The 27757-nt window shown below is 40.1% G+C and overlaps 2 protein-coding genes across 2 annotated transcripts; both read right to left on the bottom strand.

Moving 5' to 3' along the window:
* Positions 1–237: 237 nt before the first annotated feature.
* On the bottom strand, positions 238–6612 carry ssuh2.2 (ssu-2 homolog, tandem duplicate 2; the record flags this gene model as incomplete). The annotated part of the gene is given in 14 exon segments (XM_080845861.1): positions 238–683; positions 2351–2458; positions 2731–2836; positions 3128–3220; positions 3477–3559; positions 3678–3740; positions 4032–4153; positions 4541–4601; positions 5000–5129; positions 5749–5812; positions 6016–6093; positions 6281–6311; positions 6314–6335; positions 6590–6612. Coding segments are annotated over 14 exon segments (1125 nt in total). The 3' UTR covers positions 238–542.
* Positions 6613–11488: 4876 nt separating this feature from the next.
* On the bottom strand, positions 11489–27455 carry LOC308371074 (protein SSUH2 homolog). The gene is made up of 12 exons (XM_080845863.1): positions 27443–27455; positions 26313–26396; positions 18670–18745; positions 17426–17555; positions 16562–16622; positions 16212–16333; positions 15904–15966; positions 15457–15536; positions 15146–15238; positions 13807–13912; positions 13441–13548; positions 11489–11959 (listed from the first exon to the last, which is right to left on the bottom strand). The coding sequence occupies exons 2-12, from the start codon at positions 26392–26394 to the stop codon at positions 11822–11824; spliced, it is 1059 nt and encodes a 352-aa protein (XP_080701989.1). The 5' UTR covers positions 26395–26396; positions 27443–27455; the 3' UTR covers positions 11489–11821.
* Between the last annotated feature and the right edge of the window lie 302 nt (positions 27456–27757).

Genomic DNA, 27757 nt, shown 5'->3' with positions numbered 1-27757 from the left:
ACTCCTTCAGTAATTTTCACTAACCTTTAACAGATGTTACCAATGCCTAACATAAATTCTTAATTGTTCACCTTGAGAGCCTTCTAGAACCATGAACTTCTTTTGTTTAGTGGCTGATATTTTAAATAGACCACCAAGGACATGATTAAGAAATTCCAGGAATTGCTAGTATTTTTTGCTATCTTCTTAATATCCACGCCCAGATAAACCATAGAGTATTGTGGTCAGAGAGCGGACCAGAAGTGGCACACCTCCAGTGGAATTCCGACCAAAATCCACCGTTTGACCGCTAATGCTTGTTATCCCAGATCCCAAACAAAATGTAAAACATAAATGTCCTTTACTCCTATCTGTCCATTTCACAATTTTACATTTCTAAGTTACATATTTGTGAAAGTCGTTAGTCTGCAGAAACAAGGCTATATATAAACATTACATAAGACGTAACTCCATGACACATGCACCCACATGTTGCAAAAAGCAGAACCTAATGGATACCTCTGAAGTAGTTCATTGTCACACGTAAGGATTATTTCTCTTTTTTATGAGATGGAGCAGCAGCATTTGGCTGGGTAGTCTTTGGCGTAGACCATGTGGTCGGCCCCGTACACAAAGTAGATGTGAGTTTTGTCCCTCCAGGTGAAGTGCACTCTGGTGACAGGGATCAGCTCAATGGTCTGCCTCTAAGGAGGTGAAAACACTAGGTCAAAAACGAATTTTCAAACATATACTGTACATACTACAAATAAACATTTACATCTACATTTACAGATACATGCATATCTTTAAATGTTAAATATACAAGTACAAAAGTAAAAGATGTTTTAAAAGCAACAACCCTCTACCGCAACCATACCGCAACCATACTTGTTAGTCAGATTGGCTGCCACTGTCAGGTTGTTTCATGGCTTATCCTTACATTTTTACATAACAGCAGTTAACAATTCAGAGCTTGTAATTTTGTTTTAATATTTCAAAACAGGTTTTAAATTAAATGTCCGTACACAAACAAAACAAAAAAAAACATAAAAAAAGCTGATCAGTTTCCTTTCATGAAAAAGCTAAGCAGTTTCCTTTCATGAAATGTCCTAAATGAATTTTCCTCTTACAAAAAACTGTCACCTGATGATTGCTGTAGTTGCTCATTCAAACAAAAAAAAAAACATAAAAATGCTGATCAGTTTCCTTTCATGAAAAAGCTAATCAGTTTCCTTTCGTGAAATGTCCTAAATGAATTTTCCTCTTACAAACAACTGTCACCTGATGATTACTGTAGTTGCTCATTCACCCCGTGACAGGTGTTAAGTGATAAGTGCTTTGCTGACCTCTTGGAACAACTCATGGAGGACTTTGTTGCTCACCTATTACAGGTGGGATTCTCTCTCTCTCTCTCTCTCTCTCTCTCTCTCTCTCTGAACCCAGGGGAAAGCTTAAGGGATGTACTCATTTGTCTCAAAAAAGCAAAACTGCACCAAATACTCATGGCTGCAGATTGTACTTGTATCTGCTGCAGGTAAAGTACCTGTCACAGGTGTTTACCTTTCATAGGATGTGGAAAGTGGTGAACTGGGGAGCAGAACGGTAAGAATGTACTGAAAGTACTAAACCCGCGGCTGATTGCGTAATCAACGTATGTCACCATCCTCTCCACTGTAATGTGTGATGCCACTACTGAATTGTATAAATCATGGGTGAAATTCAGTGGAATCATGGAACCCCTGACTGACATTAAAAGGAATTCAAAGATTATCGATCAGGAAAAAGATAATATACTGTATATGCTAATAAGGTGTAATAAAAGTGATAATACAGGGCAAAAATGAGTAGTATAGCAGGATCCTTCACGTAGAGAAGTGGATGAAGTGAAACAGTGATGGCAAGAGCTAAATATGCTAAAAAAGTAAAGGTTGCTTTTAACATGGTACAAATAAGCAAAACATGTGCTCACAATACTGATTCCATTGTTTCTGGATTCCATTGTTTCTCCTACACACATAATCTAGAGTGCAATGGATTACACCTGCTTTTAAAAGGTAGAAAAATGACACCGCAAAACAGACGTGTGCTGTCTCCAGCAGTATTCATACTTTCAACAGAATAAGTAAATCAACCGTTCCTTGCGCTTCTCCTCCCATAGTTTTGCTTAAAACTCCCATATTTCCCATGACCGCCCACAATTGCATTTGCAGAAGTCAAAAGAGCTCAACTTGTCATTCTGCACTCCTGCAGGAGGTGTAATGTTTGTTTTGCCATGTGTGATCTATTCATACATACCATAACGTGTTAGTATGGCTGCCCCTAGGAGTAACGTTTACCTGTTGAAGGTAAGGTTCCTGTCAGAAGTGTTTACCTGTTGGAGGATGCGGCAGGTGGTGGAGAACTGCGAGTGGTGCTCCTGCACGGCTTGTTTAGATGCAGCATTCACTGCCCCATCTGGGAAACTTTCCACTGGGTACACCTGTCACCATCAAAAATATACTTACTTATTTTTGTTTATATAGTCAATGAATAAATATATCTTTTCATTATAAATCTGACAGTAAAGAAATACCAGAAAGCATGTAAATTAAAATAATAAAAACTGCGTTTTCTAATATAGGAGTGTTGGTATCTGTTTTTTTAATCACATTTAATTGATTGTATTTTCTATGTTCTCTGAAGTAAGGAATGAATGTATTTAAATTAACGTATTGATTTATTTTCACAAGAAGAAACTATCTCCGTTCTCACCCGCTGGTTCATGTCAGTGAAGAGCATCTCCCCCGCTGCATCTTGGAGCATATCTACAGGAAATCCAGAGCGCTTGTCTACCACATGCACACTGATGTGGTTCTTCCTGTGGACAAATGAAAACAAACATGCTTCAAAGACTATAAAAGATTGTTTCCCAATTAAAAAAAAGAGGTTTTCTCAAGACTCCACTTCCACTCTGACCCAACAAACTCCGCCAAGCACATTCCCAAACACTGGAACGCCAGCAGTTGGATTCAGAATTCTTGGAGAATTAACCGTCATTCACCCTATAGTAATGTCCATAACACTATTGCTGTTAAATGGCTGTTGGAGTTTGTTGGAGAAGTGTGAATTGACCTTATGAGTAATCCCTCTAAAGGAACTGTTATCATACCATTTGACTGTGAGCTTTAGGAAGCACAGGAGCTGGCCTTTGCCTTGACAGTTGGGACACTGTAGTGAGCCGGCACCACGACATGGACTGCACCTGTGAATGAACAAAAAAAGTTGATTCCGAGACAAATTATTGATCAATTAAATTAAGAGAAATTAACTTCAAACACAAACAATGTAATTGTTAACAGCTGGTGTGCACTAGATGCTGAACAAGGTGTCGAACCACATGTCAGTCACTACCTTCACAAACAAAATTAAAAATTAAACAATAGAACTGTGCTGTAACCAATCTAATATGAAATGTTTTGACACAAGCTAACACAGGCGAGAGGGAGTATTTCTCCTACTGGACTCGTCCAGATCCTCTGCAAACGGAGCATCTGTTGTCGGAATGGTCTCTGCCTGATCCACTGCAAGGACTGCACTGAATCTGAGGCAAGGAGAGCACGTTTACATTTCTCGTAAAATAAAACCCGAAAGCACCTATTGCACAACTTCAAGCCTCTGACAAAATCACATGGGTTACAGAAACAATTTAAAGCACTCACCTGTCCTGATGTAACACATTTGTTACAGGGGGATTTTCCCAAAGTCAAACACTGGTTACAGCCCTGAAATAGAATTGCAGTCCTGATTAAAATACACCTACATCACCCTACAAAGAGTCATGTGCCCATGGCCAAAGTTTTACAGAAGAAGATTGAATATACCCTTTATCATATTATGCAAAAATAATATGTTCCGCAGATTGTAGAAAAGTATCCTGTTGTGAATTTAGTTTCACAATTTCAGTTGAGTGAACAATAATATCAAAATGAATATTTATTGAAATGAATACAGACATCACAGACATCTATATTATGCTATGGGTGCTTAGGGCTGATATTTTGCAGACTCTTTACCTTGATAGAGGATGAATGGGGGACACGAACATCTCTTTGGCAGTCCTGAAACATGGCAGGAATGGGCACAGGTAAGTCCCATGGTCCTGGTGCCACACCACTAAAGCCATCCACAGGCTGGCCTGAGAGGAGGTGCAGAGGTGGACAAACTCAATATGGCATCACATCACACCCAAGGCTTCATTCATTTACGTATACTACATACTAAACCAGTTAGAGATGGATTCGTTCAATTTGGATTTCATCTCCATCAGCAACACAGTAACCAATAATCATCATCATCATCATCACTGCCACCATCTTCATCATTGTTGTTTGAACACTGCACAACAGCATGTGTATGTGACATGCAAACAAAACAATGAATTGCTGCCTGGCCTTTAGGAGGGTTTCATCCATTTATGCTTGCATAGCTGTGTGCATATGGTGCGCATAGCCTACAAGAAATCAGTGTCCACGTACTCATGGACTGAACTCTATTTTCAGATTGAAACAGGCTCAGCATTTACCGTTGTAAGGCTCACTGGCCCACTCTGTAGATCTGGATTCAGTAAAGGTGTCTAGACGATACTGTTGGAGAAAGAGAAAGACTGATGTTAGTGTAAAACCTCTGCCAACCCCAGATGCCAACTACCCAGGGAATTAGCATGGATCTGCCTGGAGTAAGGAGACAACAGTATGAAGAAAACTCATTGACTATAACAGCCTTTTTGCTCAGACCCACCCCAACTACTACTATTTCCCTGTACTCTCAGCCAAAGACATTTATACCTCCTTCAAGCCTCACCTTTAGGCGAAATTTAGGTTGGTTTCATGAATTCATTCTTAACACTATTTGTTTCTGCCCACACTACTCAACATGTCACCATGGTAGTCTTCAGGCCGACATATTAAGCCATGTCTGACTACAAGAGACTACAGTCCCAGGTACTCCAACATGGCATAAGGAATTCCCACAGCTTACCCACCCTGTAAGTGTTGAGGGAGTGCAGCTCTGAGAAGACCATCTCTTTGGCTGGCTTACGACTGTAGCAGCACCTGCTGGCCACATACTCAACCAGTGCCTCTCTGGCAAGCTCCTCACTGATGGATGGAATTCTGGTCAAAACACAATGACAGTAGCACCACTTAGTGGACAAACCGGAGTAAACAGGCTATTACTAATTACAAGTAACAAATACATTATGTCTGACTGTTTTTTTCAATACAATTAAACAGACATGGTTGTCTTTTTGGAAAGGTGTACAATCAGTCCATGTGAGCTATTGTATTACGAGAAAATATGACTCGAAGGCCTGATGAAGTGCAATAACGGTTCCAGTCTAGTTTGCCAGGTGGGCATGTTGGAGGTTCAAGTAGAAGATGAACAGCAGGAAATATTTTCCAACATCACATTATTTCCTGATACCTCTAATTCCCCTAAAACATGTGTACTTACTGGGCACTTCCTCTGCTCTCCTGGCACTTTTGTCCAATTGACAGTATATATTTCTTACAGCTTACTTCATAGGTCTCTTAAAGGAACCGTGTATAGATTTCAGTGGCATCGATTGGTGATGTTGCTGAATTGCAACCAGCTAAATACCCTTCCTTAACAAGTGTGTGAATACCTAAGTTGGCCGTCAAATGCCATAACAACGCGAAAAGCCACTCTCAGGCAGTGTTTTGGTTTGTCTGTTGTTTGTCAAGTGAATACATGCAAATGTATCAAACTCACTCCCAGTGGGGTGCATGGGGTCTGTTTGGCCGGTGAGGGCTGTCTGCGTATGGCGGTGGCAGGTCTGAAAAATATCAGTGCATAAATCCTAAAGGGTGCTTATCAAACCCACCCTCAATCCATATCCTCATCAGTGTTATATTCTCAGTAATACATGTACTTAGACCAATGCAATGCACCTATTGACCAATTACACAGTAATTACAGGATTGCAATGATTCATGGTAGAATAATAGGACTGAAAAAGGATAGTTCAAGTCGTCCTACCTTTGGCAACACCCCCTACACCACTTTCAGGAAATGTGTTCACCTCATCGGCTGGAGGCGCTGTAGCTCCAAACAAATCTTTTTTTTTTTTTTTTTTTTTACATCAGAAAGAGGTAAGAAGCAGGATACAAGGTGATCGTAATGCATTCACAAAAACATGTTTTGCGAATAAACTCGTTAATTTAGAAAAACAGGACATTTTCATAAGTAAATGTAGTCTAAAAACTTCCACACGATTCACTTTTAATTACTTAGGCACACTTACCTTCTTTTGTTACAATTAAATGTCCTTGCACACCCTCTCTGGTTCATCTTGGTCACTGTCAAAGAAACAAGAACCAAAACAGGAATCTTACCTTATTCTTGCACTTGTAGGCTATTAAACTGTAGCCTAAATCTACACAATAAGACAGTTTTACAGTAGGCCTAAGCATATCCAACTACATTTCTAACATTTTAACACCTCAATTGGCGCCTGTTCATAGAACGATGAATCTTAAAGATTGTCAATGTTTTCCCAAAGTAAACATTTAGAAGGCCTAATATGCTGAAATGATAATCGTTTTCGGCTCACCTAAGTAAATGAAGTGTATCCATTCTCCCCCGTGCCTTTGGATGGATACAATGATAACGTTACTCGACTAAGAACTTTTCAGTTTTCAGTTTCGATTACCTCACTCTGTTCGTACAAAACGAAACCGTAGGGATCAGTTCGTTTTAGGTCAGTGTAGGCTACTCTCCGAGCGTTACTACACATTTATCGAAAGTGAATGTAACATCGATAATCGCGTGCACACACATGTTAAAAAAAACACACACACACACACAAACTCAAACCTACTGGAAGGGCGCATGTTGTGTTGGTCATTTCTTTACTGTATCTGTTGTTATTGTTGGAAAGATTTGTTGTAAGGTTCCTTATTTATGGAAAGCCAAAAATGACATAATTAAAAATAAATACATATGTAAAAATGTGAGTCATAAATAAATAAAATGACTAAAAATGCACCAAAGAAAAGCATTAGAAAAAATATATCATGCAGTTATGTGAATGGAAATGGAAAATGAGTCCTTTTTATTTACTGTTACATTTATTTACGCTTACATTTATTCCCAAATACATTTCTTCCTCCTTTTATTTTTCTATTTATTTACACATTTTTTACCGTACTATTTCCCGTACCGTATTTATTTCTTCTCGCGCCTTTTTACATTTCTTTCTCCTACATTTACATTTCTGGCTGCATTTATTTCTGGCTGCATTTATTTCCGTATTCATTCTTGTCTCAGTATGCAAATGAGGTGGGCTATCATTGGCCAGCGCACCGTGTCGCTCATTGGTCTCGCTAGGCCTCTGGCCTAAGTGTTGGTGAGAACTGAGAAGCTGTATGGAGAGATCGGAAGAGATTGAAAGCTATTTTGATGCTATTTGAATCACAATTTTTTTTTAATGAATCCACCGATCACTTGGAGTATGGTGGCGAGGGAGCTTCGAGGCTTCGCAGAGATGGCTGAGCGTAATAGGATGTCTATGCGGCTGAGACCTTGACTCCAGATTTCTTACCCTGCTCGCTCGCTACAATACGCCATACTCAAACGAAGATGCCCGCTACCTGTTGTGCAGTGGGATGTAGCAACAAAATAGGGGACGTAAACGTCTCATTTTATAGCTTTGGTGTATAGTACTTTCATTGTAGATGCACGACAGTTCATTTCCACGAGGGATCAATAAAGAGACTATCTATCAACTTTTTGAGAAAGTTAAAGAGCTGCACACATTGCATTAGAGTTATTACAATCCTCACGTTATGTGTGGCCTGATTTCATGGGTTTGGGTGACAAATCCAGCGATTTTTTTCTCACTTGTCATAAGGGGGAATATTGTGTTGACAAAGCTCTGCAAAAGCTATCACGTCCTCGGTTGTAACCGAGCTGACGAGAGCGGACAAGGATCTCAACTGCTGATGTGCACTGGTTGTGGTTAACTTGCTTAGCTTCTGTTAGCTAAACTAACGGTGCACTGTTTAACTTGGTTAGCTTCCGTTAGCTAAACTAACTGTGCACTGCTTAGCTTCCGTTAGCTAAACAAACTGAACCATGGCAAGCAAAACGATAAACCTCATACGTTAAGGTTGACAGCTTGGGTATGATCAGTGTGTGTGAAGGTGACTAACGTGAGTTAGCTGGTTAGCTTGCATAGCTTTGGTTATAAGAATACAGAGCTAGGGGAGAGTGGGGTAAGCAGCTCGACCAATGAGAGAGACGGTGCGCTGGCCAATGATAGCCCACCTCATTTGCATACTGAGACAAGAATGAATACGGAAATAAATGCAGCCAGAAATAAATGCAGCCAGAAATGTAAATGTAGGAGAAAGAAATGTAAAAAGGCGCGAGAAGAAATAAATACGGTACGGGAAATAGTACGGTAAAAAATGTGTAAATAAATAGAAAAATGAAAGGAGGAAGAAATGTATTTGGGAATAAATGTAAGCGTAAATAAATGTAACAGTAAATAAAAAGGACTCATTTTCCATTTCCATTCACATAACTGCATGATATATTTTTTCTAATGCTTTTCTTTGGTGCATTTTTAGTCATTTTATTTATTTATGACTCACATTTTTACATATGTATTTATTTTTAATTATGTCATTTTTGGCTTTCCATACTTATTAGCCTATGAAGTTCAAATTCAAGGTTGCTCTATACTAGCATGACTACACACATTGGCCACAGAGTAAAATGATCATTTATAGCACCTAACTGCAAACTAATGATGGTTAACTTTATAATTACATTCAATTTAACATTGCTTTGAAATAATTGAGCTAACCTTTCACAACTGTCCTTTCACAACCTTTCACAACTGTATTAATTCCATCTGTTATCTGTTCTTTTCAACTTTCCTTTCTCCCTGGCCTCTCCATCCTCACGCCGAAATCACATTTTTACACTGGCACGTTGTGTGATCTGACTGAGCTGCGTCCATTTAGAGGTGGTCTGACTGCTCGAACTTGAACTCACAAAGAGGGCCTGCTGACACACATCAGATTTCAGATTCTGGTAGGCCAGGGGTTTTCAACTGGTTTTGTCCCAGGGACCACCATTCTGACTAGAAAGTAATCCGCGGCCCACTGATGTGCCTGCGCGCTCGCGTGTGTGCGTTCGTTCGTGCATGTGTGGGGAGAGGGGAGACGTGTCAGTGTAATATCTGGGCATGGTGAAGTCCACACAGCCTGTCTATTCGTGGCGAAATGGTAGGGAGCGACAGTCTCATATAATTATCTTGCCCTATACTTATTCTTCAAAAAAAAAAATGCTCTCACACAGGTAGTTTGAAAGTTTGCAAAATACACCTCATTGCTTTTGCAGCAAGCTCTGGAAATTCGGTCTGGCAACTTATCCAGAACTTAGCACAGGCTGACTGGATAGGTGCAAGGCTACATTCTGTCAGCGTGATTCACCTTTATATTATTTTAGACATATTCAAGAGTAATCTGGAAATGTGTTGAAATATCAAAGCGGACCCAATCGCGGACCCCCTGCAATACCGCCGCGGACCACCGGTTGAAAACCCCTGTGGTAGGCCATCAGACTCTGCGAAACGCGAAACAAAGAAAATAGGACGTTCACCCTTTATTTAATCGTCGCTCGACCTTCATTTTGGGTACCACTAAACCACGTGATGGAAATGAATGCTGACTTTTTGTGTAGCAAAGCATACTACAAAAGGCCGGTTTCAAATACACAAGTAGAATGAGGAAATATGTACAGGCAGGCAGTGAGCAATATAGACACAGGTTTATCACTTAAAACAAGAAAACTCTGTGTTTGTAAAGAGAATACATGATCATCCTGGAAAAGGCAGGCAAACAAACCCCCAAATAGCTGGAGAAAGAGTACTGAACCTGAGTACTGAGTACTGAGAGTCTTAAGTTAAGGACAGGAATGTATAACCCTATGCACATTTCAGCATGCACATGCAAAACAATATAATCAACCATTGCATCTTGTGACCATTTAATGCCTCACATGGATTTTCAAGAAGAAAGGGGCAGAAAAAACCTGACAATCTATTATGTGACTGGAAATGCACATGGTGGGTTGGCATGAAATTACCCCAATATACTGTTTTAAAAGGCATGTTGCAATACATTCACATATTTCTCTATGGTCTGAGGAGGCATATAGGGTTAAACATATATTTTCTCAGCTGACTCAACCTCAATTCTGAAATGGTGCAGACACTTTGAATGAAGAAGCTGAAAAATTATAATAACATAGCACACATCATTATAATTGTCACTTGAGGTTTTTGCCTAGAAGCAGTACATGCTACCAGTCACAAGTAGTTGTTGAGAAGTGAAAATCAGGCATCCCTTTAATACATTTTTATTGAATCATTCTTTCATGCCATTAAGCAAGTTTGTGAGTTACAGTAATAATGAGTGTGTTCTGGATCGAACAATGTTTTTAGGCAGGCATGTAAGGCAATAGATCCTCCAGAGCAACACAATTAAAAATCTTTGACTTCTTTTGACCTATTCTATCATAACAACAGTTCAATTCTTCTCACTAAGTATCCATTAGGCTATTCAACAGATTTAGTCGATATTTTCAATTCACTTTGTTAAATTTGACATTTTGCTCAAGAATGACCAATGTGGTGTTAAAAAGGAATGCTGTCTAAATGTATAAGCATCAGTCCTAACATGCCTGCAGCTATGTACATTTTAAAAAAGAGATTAAAGTGTAAAACACAACTGAAACTTGTTTTGATTATTTTAAAGTATGTTTAATAACTCTAGAATCAAAGTTTAAAGTTGCAGAATAGTATGTAACAATGAGCAAAGAGATAAACTGAATATTGTGCAAAAATCAACCATTTCCCCATATTGAGCTTGTAAAAACGTAACACTATTGGGTTATAAACTGTAAAGCTATTGGTTAAAGCTATATATACTGGTGTAAAGTGGAAAGCTATTTATTACTAGACGATGAATATAAAAGTGATTACATATTGATTACTACATTATTGGACAAAAGTAACTGATTCATAATGAATAAGAAAGCTATTGACTGAATTAGTATTTCTGTATTGCTGTGTCTCATGACTTTAAGTTCTGAATTTGTCTGAGATAAGCAAGCCGAAAAGCGTGTCTGACCAGGGTCCTGAATTTACGAGTTCCGAAGCAGGTAAATCAGCTGAAGAAAACTGAACTTTTCTTGCTGAATGCTGAATTAAGGCAACATCACATCACAGACTATGGCACTTAAAGACTTTGAGGTAAAAGTATTTCCTGTGAAACGGTAACTTGTAACAAATCTTCAATATAACATAGTAGACAGTATGAAACTCACAATGACATTCAATCGCTATATTAACTACAGGTTATACATATATTCCTCAGACAAAGTCACAAAACACAGCTAGGATTAGTGGTTGAAAGACCCTGATTCACAGTGAGTGGACTTGCCATTTGCATCTTTATTTGAATTCCGTAAAAATTCTAAACCTTGACGACATTATGGTTTGACCCACTGAGAGCACAATACTGAAGAACATATTTTTATAATGCTAGTGGCTTTGGATACAATAATCTGCTAAAATGGATACATCTAAAAATCATGACAGTGTGGCACCAAACCTTGCATTGCATCTTTTCAGAAGAAAGTATTCTTCTACAGTCTTCTAAGCACTTATATCTGGACAGCAGTACTATCAACAATTGCATAAAGTTTCAGAACATTCCTTAAAAAGCGAATACTTTTTGTAGTAGCATTTACCACATTGTAGGCACATCAACTACATTACAACACAGCAGCACGTTGCTGGGTAGTCAGCACTGACTTTGGATTCATTCCCAAAGACATAGTAAAGGTGGGAGTCGCCTTTCCATTTGTAGGACACTTTGGTAATAGGAATTAATTCAATTTTGTGTTGCTGAAAGGAAGAAAACAGCTTTGTTAGTGTGTGTTCATTTTAGATAAAAAATCAAACAGTCAAACAAAAACTTGAGTCACTACCTGAAAGCACATGCTCAGTAATTTACATTTGTGTGTGTGTGTGTGTGTGTGTGTGAGGGGGGGTTTGCGTGTGTGTGTGTGTGCAGGCCCGCCGACAGGGGGGGACAAACGGGTACGTTGTCCCGGGCCCTGGACTGGCCCTGGAATGGGGGGGGCCCATAACTGGACCCCCATGAAGTTGGGATTAATTATTGTGGGCCGGTCCACATTTCGGCGTGCGAGGGCCGGCCATCCTTCAATCATACCGGCCCCATTATTTATTATACGACCGCCTTACTGACCTGACAATACGGATAACTAGAGACCAAGAAAGACCCTAACGACAAATTGTTTGGAAGGTGCATCCAGTATATATAGCGCTTCCTTGTCATGAAAATGCTTTCTTTAAACTAAACTACGATGTTCTTATATTTGGCGAATTTATGTTCGAATATTTTGCAAAAATATGTTGCGGTGCATGATGGGATTATAGAGCTAACGTGTGCAGTAGTTGGCTGTACAAACTCAAGAAAACACCTGAACGAGTGGTTAGATAGAGAGTGCTTTGACCACAAACCAGCCTCCAAGAGACAATGTTCATGTTTTTTCGCAAGCTTGATGCGGAATCACGGGCCTGGCATGTAACCAACTCTCATTTTACCCTACAACGGATTCTCTCTATTTTACCCTACAACGGATTCTAATGTGAATTAGCAATGCAAACATAATCCATTGCTTGCTAGCAGGGCTGTCCGGGTATGTTAAACCGTGTGGATTAATGTGGAATAATTGCAACTTGCAAGAAGCCCGCGATCAAGACAGCGTCAAGGTAGGCCGTTTGGTTTTTAATTGTGCCCAAAATGCCAGGGCCGAAAATCGTTCCCAGTCCGAGCCTGGGCTCCGCCTTGTTCCCCAAACATTCTCTGGAAGTTCAGCGGACCTACACGCGGGTCTGGCGATACATTAAAGTTCCCTTGACATGATTCCCCTTTGTCAAGTGAAAAATGGTCGATGAAATGTGCAGTTAATGAGCACTAAGTGAATACAATAGCGTGAGTTTTATTGTGGTATGATTCTGAAAGCCATAACTTCACTCAGTCCATATCCATAGCCTATCCAATTAAGTTGTAAATAATCCTTTTGGTTTATCCGTAATAAATGGGCTTGTCATCCCGACGTCATGTGTTTGGGAGCTGCACAAGGGAATTCTGTGGTTGTATTTTTTTGGGGGGGGGGGGGGGCCATTGAGATAATTTTGTCCCGGGCCCAGCCAAACCTGTCAGCGGCCCTGTGTGTGTGTGTGTGTGTGTGTGTGTGTGTGTGTGTGTGTGTGTGTGTGTGTGTGTGTGTGTGTGTGAGGGGGGGTTTGCGTGTGTGTTAGTGTGTGTGTGCGTTTATATGAAAGGGAAAGGGGCGTACCTGCTGGTGAATGCGTCCAGACTGGGAGAATTTGCTTTGGTGTTCCTTGACCAGTCTGTCTGATGCCTGAGATAGATTTGGATCGGGGAAGCCATACACTGGGTATACCTGCATTGGATACATTGTGTTAAGTCGAATTCCAGTCTCATTTAAAGCGAATGACTATGCTCAACTACAGACCTTACCAAAACACATAGAAAGGTTAATTATTTTATACAAATGTTTTACAAGACAGATTTCTTCCTGGAAAACACAAGTTCTTTACAAAACATAAGGTTCATTCTGCTATTTCTGTTGCTATTTCACACAACTAAATTCTCCCTGGAGAAAAAAACAATCATACTATTTTACTAGGCCTTTTCCTACCATGTATTGGGCATCATGAAAGAGCCTATTTCCAGTTACTGAGGCTAGATTCTCAATCTCAATGCCACTAGACTGCTGAGCCACGTAATCCTCCAGGTTGTTCGTCCTAGAAGGCGCAGAGAAAAGACCAGTTGTTAGCATCACTTAAAGTTAAAGTTTGTGATTTTGGTGAAAGGTTACTGATACTAAGACGTCGTGCACACGAAGTCTAGTTTGTTTGCATCCGATCTGTTCATAATACCGATAGCCCTATCATACATACGAACACTCTCTATCCGCACCTTGTTTCCGCAACGATCGCAGTCCGGGGTAGAAAGTGAGTAGATTTGAATCGGTACGGGGGCTGGTGTTCGTCTGCACGGTTTCACGCAACCTGATGATGTCATTGACCCATGTGATCTTTTCGCGATTTCCAACCACTATATATACAACTTGTTCTCCCTCAAAATCTCACTCGTGGTGGGCCTCGAATTCACTAACATTAACCCAGTCTTCTGATTTTTGACTAGCCTCCTATCTTTATCTAATTCTTCTTATTCAGACGTAACATAACTTACATGACCACAAATATAAATTGGCCAGCGATTTAATTTGCTTTTTTATTCATAAATGTATGTAAAATGGATGGAGCGAAGCATCATGGGAAATGGGATGACAGACATGTCATGTTGTACTGTTCCAAACTCTTTATTATCAATAGAAAAAATTATTCATTTTCGCATATCCTTTAGTCTAACCACTGATTTTATTAACCATCACAATGTAATGTTGTTAATTGGAGCTTGAATGTCTTGTGTAATGTGTTTATTCGTTTGCTGCTTCCTTTACCTTGTGCTTTTGAGTCTCTTCTTCTAGGTTTTTCACGTTTTTTCAGTTGTGTAAATAAAGCGCTAAAGCGCCACCCACAGGCGTGGGGTATGTACTACAGTCGGTTCACCACAATCTGCTGCCTCCGTGTTTACGCAAATCTCTCGTTGCCAGCCTCCGTATTTACGAAATTAAAAGATTCGATTGGTGTGAAAAGTAAATCCGATTCGGAGGCCCTAGACTTCGTGTGCATAGCACCTTAGTCTCAACAGCCAATCAAATGACACCCCTCCCTTACATGCTCCTGAAGGTACGCATTGATTGGGATTTGGGACTAGATTAATGGTAACTGTTGTGATACTTATTGTTTAAAAACTTTAAGAAGTGTTTAAAGAATCACTCTACAGCACTTGCCATGCTAATTTATTTGCTACAACCATGCAATTTGTAATGCAATTTTAGCTTTGGTATTTGGTATAGTATGGTAAAAGTGCCTTAAACTTAAGCACAAACTTGATAGTGACTGACTCACCATGTAATCTTGAGGTTGATAAACATCAGCAGCTGCTTCCTCCCCTCGCAGGTCGTACATTGCTGTAGTCCGTTCCCATGGCACTCAGTACAGCTATGGAATGGAGGAAAGAAGATGCAGATTCACCCAAGGCCGCCATGCCAACATCACATCCCATTTTTAACTCAAAATGGAACTCTTTGACTGATAGAATGTTTGTGTGTGTGTGTGGTTAGTGTGTGTGTGTGTATGTACAGTAAGTATGTGAATGAGAATTAATGTCTCTGTGTGTGTGCTTGTTTGTGTTAGTGTAAGGAGAGAGGGTATCTTACTTTTCTTTTCCCGATCCGTCGCAGCTGTCACATGTCTCCTGAAATCTTTTCCCACTGCCATCGCATGCAGAGCAGCTTTTCTGAAGGAAAGTGAGATTATGCTTAAGCAAGATGCACTTCATGCGTTGTATGTAAAAGCAACATTATACAGACATTTGCCACTTTTCGATGTATGCTTTTACAGGCAATCAGTTAGCACATTAGCAAACTTTTATCAGTGCCAACCGGGCTGGTGTTTGTAGGGTTTATGAATGCCTTTTAGGTAGTTGGATTGTAGTTTCAGACTAAAATCCCTTACTGCTGCTTTAAGGGTAATCAAACAAATGCAGTTACAGTAATCAAAAAAGTGCAGCAAACTGTACTATTGTCTGCAACAAATTAATTTGACAACTGACATCTATTTGTTGTTATCACAGACTACCAATTATCAAACCAAACTGGACATACCTTGCCAGAGCCAGTGCACACGTCACACCGGGTTTGTCCTGTCTCTTTGCAAATATGGCAGTCCTGAGGAAGTTACAGATGTATTCCATTAGTGTATGATCTCATACATACAACATAGAGCACAGAATCAGAGGCACTGCCCCAGTCTGTTCTACGGCACAAGGCCCAAAGGAGCAATTTCATTGATCAGGTTTAAAAACAAGTGCATTATAAAGAATTCATAAGATTGAAAAGATTGATGAGGCTGAAAATATTTTAACTAACAGATTGAGCTTCACATAGAGATTGAACGGATCGTCATAGAGTACCTTCACAGAGGAGGTATTGGGCACTTTGATGTTCTCCTCGTGGTCCTTAAACAGGGCGGGCGTCTGCACCTGAATAGCCCAGGGAGTTGGGGCTGTTTGTAGGCCGAAATCCACAACTTGGTCTGGTCATGGCAGTCAAGAATATAAGAGAGGGAGAGCGAGACAGAGAGAGAGAGAAAATAGTCACACATTTTATAAACACATTCCAATAGCAGGACGAAAGAAGGCTTTCTTTCATTTCCTGTTTATGTTTATGCTTCTCTCTCTCTTTCTCTCTCTCTCTCTCTCTCTCTCTCTCTCTCTCTCTCTCATTAAATGACAGAACATGATTGAGGGAGATCACAATGTACCTGTAAATGGTTCAGTCTTCCATTCAGTGATTCTGGCTTCAGTGAAGGTCTCCAGTCGATACTACATGAGAGGGCACAACAGCAGAGTTGAGGGAGTATACCATCAAACCTCAGCAGCTAACTCCAATCATCTCTTGAACACCTTTTCATATTTATTAAACTAATGTGTCTAATTATGCCATTCCAGAACTTTATTCTACGCAACCTCCATACCAATAGTTTGAAAATGACTGGTCTACAATGTTTTTCTGTGCCAATATTTCCTTTTACCACAGATGAATTTTCTTTCAGTATGGTTTAACCTATTTCCATTCCGAAGCATTAGGGAACATGGCCTTTGTCAGAAGGGGTCAAAAAACAGTTGCCTGATCTGCTGTGGTGAAACCTAGTACGGCGCTTGGTTGAGAGACCCCGCATGCGATCCTGTTCAAATGCATCTGTATGTCGTCTCTGTGTAGACCATAGACATATTATATCTCTAAGATGTGTCTGTTGCTATCCCTCTGCTACAGTGAAAAATAACTGAAACCCTCAATCTGGAAAATCTGAACCCTTTCCCCCCCAGATAGCCACCTTCATGCTATCAACCCCCCCTCATTAGATTCTATCAATACTTCACTAGGGGGTGCAGATTATTAAGCCACTATTGACACTGATCAATAGCAAAAGTGCCAAACTTATCACCACAGAATTCCGTTCCAATAGTGCAAATCTTATCGCCACAGATATCCGTACCAGTCACTCTGTTTTTTTCTCTTCTACTACATACACTTTAATACAATGATAATACAACATTTTGGTTTTTAAGCTAGCAGTGAATAGTGAGTCAAGTAGCGAAGCACTGTACAGATGATGTCCACGTACCCGATAAGTGTTGAATGACTCCATGTTGGTTATGACTCCATCTTGAGCAGGGGCTTTACTATAACAGCAGTTGCTGCTGGCATACTCCAGAAAGGCTGTCTGTGCTGCATCCTCAGAGATGGAGGGGATGCTTAAACATAAAACTGTCGTTAGCCAGGTCAAGCAAGTAAGCACAGTAAGTACACAAGAGGAGAAGTCTTTGATTCCAATTCGATACACTTTTTTTTCAATTCAGCTAATTGCTTCTCACAGTCCTCTAGCTGTCTGTTCAGTGTGTGCTCTCAAAAAACATCTGGTGTTCATACATACTCCTGGCTCTGTAAATGGAAAATAAATATTGTGGTTGTACCAAGCCATAAACAATTCCAGACAGTCAAAGCGTTGTTTGCAAGAGCACAGAATGGAAGGGTGCAATTTGATTGGCTGTTGAGCTCAAACATCAACCACCTTTCCCAAATCATGTTTAAACAACACATTGGCTTGGGTGTTCATATAAAAGACATTAAAGAAACAGTATGCAACAATAAGCCACTTTTCGAAGCATGTCTCTATAAACAACTAGTTCTGGTATCATCTTCATAATATGGACACAACAGAACCTCACACCTCCAGCGATTCCCAAGCTGTGACATTTCATCATCAAACAATGCACTCACATCTGATGTCTGTGGCAAATTTCATGAATTTTTAGGCATTGGAGGCGCTATCTTACTGTTTCCACATGGTGGCACTGTAATGCACCTGTGTCCTTGCCCATGATTTTAACTTGATTACATTTACACCTGGTTTAAATACGTGTTTCCAGTGTCTACATTGAGATTGGAATGGAATTGATTTGAACAGTACGACATTGCCACTATATCACCAAAAGACATAATAGCAAGCCTTTCATCAGTGCCAACTGTGCTGCTGTTGGTGTTTGTAGGCCTTTCAGTATTTAGATTGCTAGTTTTTGACCAAAACTCCTAACTGCTGCTATTAGTATAGATATTAATGTTGTGCACAGAGTTTTCAAACAAGTTTAAGTATCTACGTATGTGACAATACCTTGGACATACATTTTATTTAAGTAATATAACTACACTCATATGAATACCAAAGCAACGCTGAGTGCATCCCCTGTAATTGTCAACAGACATATTAAAAATTGTTTTGGACAGGTTGGAAAGCACAGACATTGTGTAGAACAAATGTACAAAATAAAACAAAGGTGAGCAGGACCATAATCAGTAAATTAATCTTACTTCCAGTCAACCTGTGATGGCTGAGTATCTGGTGTCGGCAATGGATGAAGAGGAGCAGGAGGAGGAACAAATCCACCTGCCAAGTAAAACAATAGCCCACAACAGGTTAAGATCCACAGGTAGTACCTATTACTTTATCTACGGTCTTTAAATTAATGAAAAGCATCTGAGTGGGTCCGTTATACTACGTGGCAAATTGGCCAGAGAATGTTTTGGAGTTAGAAAGCTGCCATAATGTCACAAACAAAATAAACCTGGTTTACAATTACCAGCATGATTTGCAAATATGCACACCATACAAGACACATCTATATAAAAAAATTTTGCTTTGAAATAAAAATGCTACTTGCAAACAAATGCAGGACAGGTAGAATGGAAATAGAGAAACAACATTCTGCATATCTGTATGATCGGTTTTACATTACATTAAAAACAATTTGCACCATACAACCATGTCATTTTTGGATCACTTGACTTTTGGCACTGTTATTACGCTTGTGCAATTTGCAAATGAAAACACACCAAAACAGGACGCGGCGCTACTCGGTCATCTGTCTTCCAGTCAGCTAATGAAATAGCTTAGTATAGATGGTGATTCGTACGATGAGAGAAGAAAGTTAATTTGTCGTATTTTTACATTAGTCAGAAACAGTTCTGATCTTTATGATTGAAATGTGGAATGTAATCCTTGCATCATAGGAATTTTCCACAATAAGTAAAGCTATATCTCATAAATAGCTAAACATTGTGTACTAACTACAATGCAAGCTACATTTCTATAATGTAAGCTAGTTCGCCCAGGTTAATAGTAAAGCCTACAATAGCCAAACAGTGAGTCTACAATCCAAATGAAGCGCTTTACTCTTCATAGTTATATTTTCTGTATGGATGCACAATAAAGCATCAGTTTGAGGAGCTCAGTCTTAGTAGGATCTTTCTCAGTTTTTCAGCCTTTGGACTCTGAAAGGTCTCTAGTCTAACATCAAGATTCATGATCAAGCAGCTGCTGTGACCACCACAAGTTGGCCAGCAGAACACCCAAAATGGTTATCTTATCATGGTTACAAAGGAAAGGTCCCCACACCGGATTTTCTCAGACACCTGGGGTCAGGAAGCAAACTGAAGTGTGAGTGACTGCAATTAATCATAGTATGGGAATGGGGGAGGCCATTGAGAACCATCTCAGACAGAGAAACCAGGGGCCGTATTCACAAAGCCTTTTATCTTACCACTAGGAGTGCTCCTAACTCGCGCTAAAACCTTTTACGTAGGAGTAATTTCTTAAAAGTGATTCACAACGGTTCTGAGACCTACTCATACTAAGGATAATACCAACTCCTAAGCTTAAGATAAAAACTCTGTTGCTATGGATGACATCCATTCTCATGCACGAGTTTAGAAGCGGTGCGTACGGTGATTGGTTGCTGACAGGCGCTCTCATTCAAAACTCAGTCCTAACATCCCCCTAACGATCCCACTAAATCAACAGAAAATAAGAGAATAACCTAGGCTTCAAATGAAGTCATATTTAATAGTTATGGATAGTGCACTTAGCAGAATGCACACGCATGATGACAAGTTTGTGCATCCAACGAGAATGACGCTTTGCACGTTAGAGAAAGAGAAATTGCCGAAAAAAACACGGAAATTGCATGAAATCAAGGAAGTAATAATTAAAGCTCCCTGCAAACTATTAGGTAATCGGCATATTTCCAGCCCTTAAACACTTCAAATATCAGTCCATACGGCCCTTTAAGTCCTCCTGTCATAATGGACGAAACGAGGGCGAGACGTTAGAGAAAGTCGAACTGGTCCCAGGACCAACTGTCCATGTTGGCCCAGAGTGTGCTGGAGAGGAATGGAGTTATAAAAGCTAAATTTGGCTGTGGGGTGACCACAAAAAAGAAGCGTGAGGCATGGGAGGACACATGTGTTAACATAAATGCTTCATTCCCTGCCGTGTGTCGCTCTGTCGATGACTGCGAGAAGCGGTGGTATGCGCTCCAGTCACAATGTAGGATGGAGATTGCGGAGTGGACTACAGGTATTGTGTCACCAAAATAGGCCTCATGCGTATACTTGCATGTTGTAGTTCAACTGTGCTCCCGGTTGTGGATTGAGGAAGGGTGTCAAAAGCCATGTCTTGCATGGATGGCCACTGTCACCCAACAAGTGGCATCCAGCAGGTACATGGTGCCGCTCAAAAACCTGGCGCAGACCGCTGTCCATTAAAATGCGCGAATCGTAGAGTAGATCCAGGCCACTTCGCAACAATATCTATGATTGTGAAATTTTGATCAAACACTATCTGTGTATTAATTGAATGTACCTTTTTGAGGATTACAAAGACGTCCTTATTATTACAAAGACGTCCTAATTATTTTAATGTGTGTTCCATCGATGGCACCCACGACACAGGGCATTCCTGCAATCGCCATGAAATTGACCTTGATCCTTTGAAGTAGGCGAATGTCCAAAGGGAACCGGATAAACTGTTGAACAATGTGTGGTCTACAGAGTGCGGTGATTGTTTGATGAATGAATCGGCTTACTGATGATTGCGATATTCTGTAGTCGTCTTCGTTGCAAAGTTGCATTTTCCCCGTAGCCAAAAATCTTAATGTTATCAAACGTTTAACTTCCGGACTGATTGGGTTGTTTCGATTAGTTGGAGACGTGATGGCATCCCGCACTAATTCTAGTAAAATGTTGATTCCTTCACGGTTTAAGCGATATCTTCTCAACAATTCAGAGTCGTTCATTGTCTCCAATACGTTGCGTCTGGCTTCAGCCATTTTAAGACTTTTTGTGAATAGGTCTTAGTGACTTAGGAGTCCTCATAAGGAGTTTTAAGCTGTCCTAGACTTAGGTGCTACTTTTAGGGATAAAATATTTTGTGAATTGCTCTTAGTAAAAAAAAATAGGAGTCCTACATTTAAGACTGACACGCCCATTATTTTTAGGAGTTTCTCCTAAATTCGCCACTTATGAGCTACTTTTAGCCCTAAGATTCTTTGTGAATACGGCCCCAGATTTACATATAGAACAACAAAAGGTTGCCAGACCTGTTTGCATTATAAGCCTAGCTCATTTACATTAGAAGCCTAGGAGGGGTCTTAAAGCAGTAGGCTATATATGACTAGAATTGTAGATGCTTGTGGTTCAGTCCTACACCGCTGAATCCAGAGTATGTTGCTTCGTCACTGCACTTTACTGGAATAAAGATTGCTGCATCAGAAACAAAGAAACTTCCTTCATTTCACTTAACGGCAAGTTGGCTTAAACCTTCCAAAGAGGCGTGGATTTTGGATATAGTCGTGGCGACATACAGTATACTTCTCTGACTGAAAACATTTGCATGTGTAAACAAACCATCACTGGCCAATACTGACAGGGAGCTCTGTAAATTGAAATTTAGCTCCACATAGCTCTGTGTACGTTTGCATGGCAACTAGAAGTCCATTCATTCCTATGGGAACCTCAGTGATCTCCAATGTGTTTGTGAGACTCCTTCCATTGTTTTCAGTCCAGAATTTGCCCCAAACACATTGGGAAAAAAATATTTTGCAGCAGATTTAGGAGAGAACATGTGCACGGTGTGCCAGGACATTAATGGCATTGGAAAAAAACAAGTTAGCTAACTTGTCTAAAATTTCTTTCAATTCAGTTGCTAAGCAATGTTGATAGTCAAATTGTGTTATGGTATGATTTAAAAGAAACTAGTTTAGATAGTATAACAAATTGAAAATCTGAACAGGTTGTTCTAATTACAAATACAATAAGCCTTACACCACCTATCTAAGTTAAATAAAAGGCAGAGAATTCATATTTTAAAGAGAGAACTTGTGTAATCAGTCAACCTTTGCATTTTATTGCTATTTTAATTATTGCCATTTCAGAAAGGCTGAAAGCACTCTGGCCATAGAAATGCATTTACCTCACACACACTCAAGGGCATATTGCATTTACATTTTAAAGAGTTACGGGCAGGAAACATAACTGTGTGGAAACAATACATTATTGTGCATCTAGATATCAAAAATAAAACAATTAAGAAGAAATAGCTGTGTTTGGATGTGCTGTAGCCAACAAACCCAGAGCAAACTAACATTATAGCAATACAGCTAACATGAGAGCAAAATAACAAGCAATATAGTTACTTACATCTCTGAGGTGTGTAGCCACCTGTGCAATACACCTTAACTAAATGTTATGCAACTTAATACATACAATAATACCTGATAATCAAGATATAAAGAAAAGTAAAGAACCAAACCTAAATAATAATAATAATAATAATATGACAATCAACTTTATCAACAATCTAGTCATATGACCCACCATCCGTAGACGGTAGACGAGCTCTGCCACCACCATTACTAAGCTATTTCATGAGCAGTTGAAAATATTTCTAAGTCCACACTGGTTAACCATGGGTAGAAAAATTAAAAAGTTGGAAATTTTTCTAAGTCCAAACTGGTTAACCATGGGTAGAATTTCCGTAGGCTGCACGCCACTGACTTAAGCCTCAGAGAGGGGGTTTAAGGCCGGTTATGGGCTTAAGGGTGGACCGGTGCTTAAGTCTGGTTAATCCTAGGGAGGCGTGTCCCCTGGAGGGGGGGTGCCAGGCCAGGGAGAGCCCCGGAGAAGGTGCACTCTGGTGGGGGTGAGGTGTGAGGTGTGGTGGGGGTGGAGGGTGTCCCCGGGTAAGGTGCACTCTGGTGGAGGGTGGAGGGTGGAGGGTGTCCCCGGGTAAGGTGCACTCTGGTGGGGGTGAGGTGTGAGGTTGTCCCAGAGTAAGTGTGACTCTCTTAAGGTTTTTCTTTTAGCTCCTGAGCCTAAGTCCTGGCTCAGGGGCTTTTTTTTTGCGAAATTTCCATAAGAGAGTCATAGTTACTCCTGACTGAGTATGTGTGACTCTCTTAAGGTTTGTGTGACTCTCTTAAGGTTTTCTTTAGCCCCTGAGCCTAAGTCCTGTTTGGACTTAGGCTAGGGGCTTTTTTTCATGATAAATGGAAGACAGATGCCACTGTAGTGCCAACTGCTGTTTTGATGCGTTTGCATTTGCAACTCGTAAGTTTTTAAATTTGCAACTTGTTAAGGCGTAATAACAGTGGCAAAAGTTACATGATCCCAAAATGATGTGGTTGCTGTGTCCTTTAAAAAAATAGTTTATACACATTTTATGCATCGATTATCGGTATACACACATGCAAAAGATTGCTTGTTTCTTTCCATTCTTTCTTTACTTTTGTGGAACTTGTCCTGCTTTGGGGCCGTATTCACAAAGCCTTTTATCTTACCACTAGGAGTGCTCCTAACTCGCGCTAAAACCTTTTACGTAGGAGTAATTTCTTTAAAGTGATTCACAACGGCTCTGAGACCTACTCATACTAAGGATAATACCAACTCCTAAGCTTAAGATAAAACCACCGTTGCTATGGATGACGTCGACTCTCATGCACGAGTTTAGAAGGGATGAGGACGGTGATTGGTTGTTGACAGGCTCTCTCATTAAAAACTCATTCGTGACGTCCCTCTAACAATCCCACTATATCAACTGAAAATAAGAGAATAACCTAGGCTTCACATTAAGTCATATTAAATAGTTATGGACAGTGCAGTTAGCAGAATGCACACGCATGATGACAAGTTTGTGCATCCAACGGGAATGACACTTTGCAAGAGAAATAAAAAACGATCAATATAAAATATGGCAATTGCATGTAATCAAGGCAGTAATAATTAAAGCACCCAGCAAACGGTTAGGCTATTATATTTCCAGCCCTTGACCACTTCAAATATCAGCACATACGGCCCTTCAAGCGAAACGAACGTGAAACGTATAGCGAAAGCCTACTGGTCCCAGGACCAATAGCCACTGTCACCCCAGCGGCATCCAGCTGGTAAGTTCTTAAAAAACTGCTGCAGACCGCTCTCCGTTGAAATGCACGAGTCGAAAACGTCCTCATCTTTTGATGGGGCAATTATTGTAATGTGTGGACATTCACGGGACATTCCTGCGATCGCCATGGAATTTACTTTGATCTTGTGTAATTGGCGATTGTCCAAAGGGCAAAGGCAACTGGATAAACTGTTGGATGATGTGGGGTCTACAGTGCGTTGATAGTTTGATGAATTAAACGGCTGACTGATTCCCAGTGTCGTCATTTGCGTTTTCCGCGAAGCCAAATAGGCTATATTTATGTTTCCAAACATTTCACTTCGGGACACATCGTTGTTTAAAGGCGTCATTGCATCCCGCGCTAATTCTACGACAATATTAATACCTTCACGGTTCAAGCAATGTCTTTTATCAATTCCAAGTCGGCTGCAGCCATCTTACGATTTTTTGTGAATAGGTCTTAGTGACTTAGGAGTCCTCATGAGGAGTTTTAAGCTGTCCTAGACTTAGGTGCTACTTTTAGGGATAAAATATTTTGTGAATTGCTCTTAGTAAAAAAAATTAGGAGTCCTACATTTAAGACTGACACGCCCATTATTTTTAGGAGTTTCTCCTAAATTCGCCACTTATGACCTACTTTTAGCCCTAAGATTCTTTGTGAATACGGCCCTTGATTTGCAAGAAGCATTATTATTTGCAAAACACATTGTATTTGTATTGTTAAAGACAAGGTGTGCATATTTGCAAAGTGTGGGGCATTTATGAATCATATCCTGTTTGCTTTTTAACTCCACACAGTAGCCTATATTTCGTGGAGGATAGGAAAGGCTCTGTTGGTCTAGTTCTGCATAACTATCTTTTATCAGCGGTAGTCCCAGTTACACAAAAAGCACTTCAGGAAAACACCCCTGGTAATCACACCCTGTACTAAAGCACTTCATGTTACTAGATTATGAGATCTGTAGCAGATTTTGTTACCCAGTGAGCACAAAGTGCAAACGTAGACCAAGTGTCACCATGTCTGAAAAAGATCTTACTGGTTAAAGGAAGTCTGGCAATGCCTCGCAATGTTTCACATTTCCAGTTAGAGTGAGACTATTTCCCCAACCACATTACAAACACTGCTCAATTAGGCAAACTCAGAAATAAAACAGGTGACAGCTCACATAATCACTGAGAAATCGCTACGGCCAGAATAAAAATATAGACCGTAGTGATGTGACGGCAATCACCCTATAACAATGTAACAGTTGTTGTTAATTGTTAAAGTAGTCTACTTATTCAAGGATAGGACCAAATAATGATCACAGAGACTGATTTTGCTAATAACCAAGGAAGTTAGAGATCTCTAGATTGTAAGGAGACAGAGAAAGGGCCTTGAAGCTGCATGGTCTGTGCCAAGGGCATCACCTGTGACAGGGATAATTGGATAAACAACATTTGGTAGGGCGTTCATCAATCCTCATCTTTTTAATGTTTTATATCTATTAGTCTTCATACTGTGAAGTTAATACTTACTTCAGGTGACACTGAGCACAAATAAAAACTGCTATGACACCATAATATTATTATTCTGTCTATTATTCTGTTATTATTAGCTTTAATGCTCATAATAATGTCACACCCGTATCTCTGCTCCTTCAACTATGTTCACGTATTAAACACCTTGCCTGTAGCAATGGACACCAACACACAATCATCCTGGCATGCACAGACAACACCCCCTTAATGCACATACCTGTTCCTCCAGCCATGAAACCCTCGTAACCAGGTACATTCCCATACACTGGTGGGGCAGTGGGGTTAGGCTGAGCATACATAGCTGAAAGGAAGAAATACATAGATTTTCTTTGAGAATTTTAAATTAAATAGCTAAACCCATCAGGCAGAGAGAACATATCTTTTGCATATTTTATTGTACTATAGTACTTTTATACATTAACATTTGTATCCATCGTGTAGTTGGAACTGTGAAACTGCATAGAAAGGTCACTTAACAATGCTACTCTGCAATCAGAATATGCAATCATTTCCACTCTGATTCCGTCCACTCCATGCTATACTTTAAAGAGGGTAGTTGTTTCCATTCCTCTTGATTGGTCCGGTTGATTATTTTCATCAATCCGTTTGATCTGTTTTTAACCTTTTCAAATGATTTAACTTTGCTTGTGTTCTTCAACTTAAATTAACAAAACAGCAAAAACTAAACAAGAAATAGTGGGACAGGGATGGTGAAGTTATATATATCCTACCACTTATATTGCAGCTGTCGTGTCTCAGATTTGTAACATGACTAATCCTATACAGAATCAGAACAAGCTCAGCTCACTTTATTTGAAGTTAAAAGCCTAAGAATTCAAACGATAACGTTTAAGAGTTCATCGGAAGCGGAGTAGCCTGTGATTGTCACAGCTATGATTGCGTGCATTCATTAACTGGATTTATATGCATTTTTTATATTAGCCTACTATACCGTCAATCAAAGCAAAAAAATACGCGAAAAGCGATTAAAGCGATTACTTTAATGTAGCCTAGGGCTATATTCTTTATTAGGGGGCAACTTTACATTGCCTGTCAGCCTGATCTCCGCCTTTCCGTTTTAATTAATTAAACCTAATCTGTCTCGTTTTGTCTGGAAAAAAGAGCCGCAACAATCTAGTAGATTCTGCCTATGGAACAATTACGGGGCCATAATATGCTAGGATTGCAAAGTTACGTATATAGTTCCAATTGTGCTGTGCACATTTACAGTTACACTGACGGCTATAGGCGTGGCTGGCACAGCTTGGGTTTCCCATCATGCCAACCTCAATTAGACCTACATTGCACAAGTGGGCTCAGAACTATGAGAAGAAAAGAGCTACTCACCCACACCTCGAGGTTGAAATATGGTGGTTCTGAAGGCTCGACTTCGCCAAAGCAATCCTTCGAGTAACAATCACAGTGCGAAGAAGGCTTATAAAAGAAGAGTGGAATGCAACCCTTTTTCCTGGTGGTCTACGCCATAGACATGTATAGACATCTATACATGTCTATGGTCTACGCCCCCAATCCCAACAGCGCCCCTCTGGATAGCAGTAGCCTATGGCTCAAGGCTGATTTATTTGTTAAGGCTGATTCATGCTTCCTTACGTAAGCGTAAGCGCAAGCGCAAGAGGCCGCGCAAGCCCCTTGCGCGACCCT

This window comes from Sprattus sprattus (genome assembly GCF_963457725.1).
Source record: "Sprattus sprattus genome assembly, chromosome: 10".
Classification (NCBI taxonomy): domain Eukaryota; kingdom Metazoa; phylum Chordata; class Actinopteri; order Clupeiformes; family Clupeidae; genus Sprattus; species Sprattus sprattus.
This window is presented reverse-complemented; position numbering and strand designations above follow the sequence as displayed.

Coding starts and splice junctions, on each gene's coding strand:
- LOC308371074 (XM_080845863.1), bottom strand. CDS start 26,394: ATGTATGCTCAGCCTAACCCCACTGCCCCACCAGTGTATGGGAATGTA. Junction 15,537..15,903: donor TGTGCACTGGCTCTGGCAAG/GTATGTCCAGTT, acceptor ACTTTCCTTCAG/AAAAGCTGCTCTGCATGCGA. Junction 15,239..15,456: donor GACGGATCGGGAAAAGAAAA/GTAAGATACCCT, acceptor TCCATTCCATAG/CTGTACTGAGTGCCATGGGA.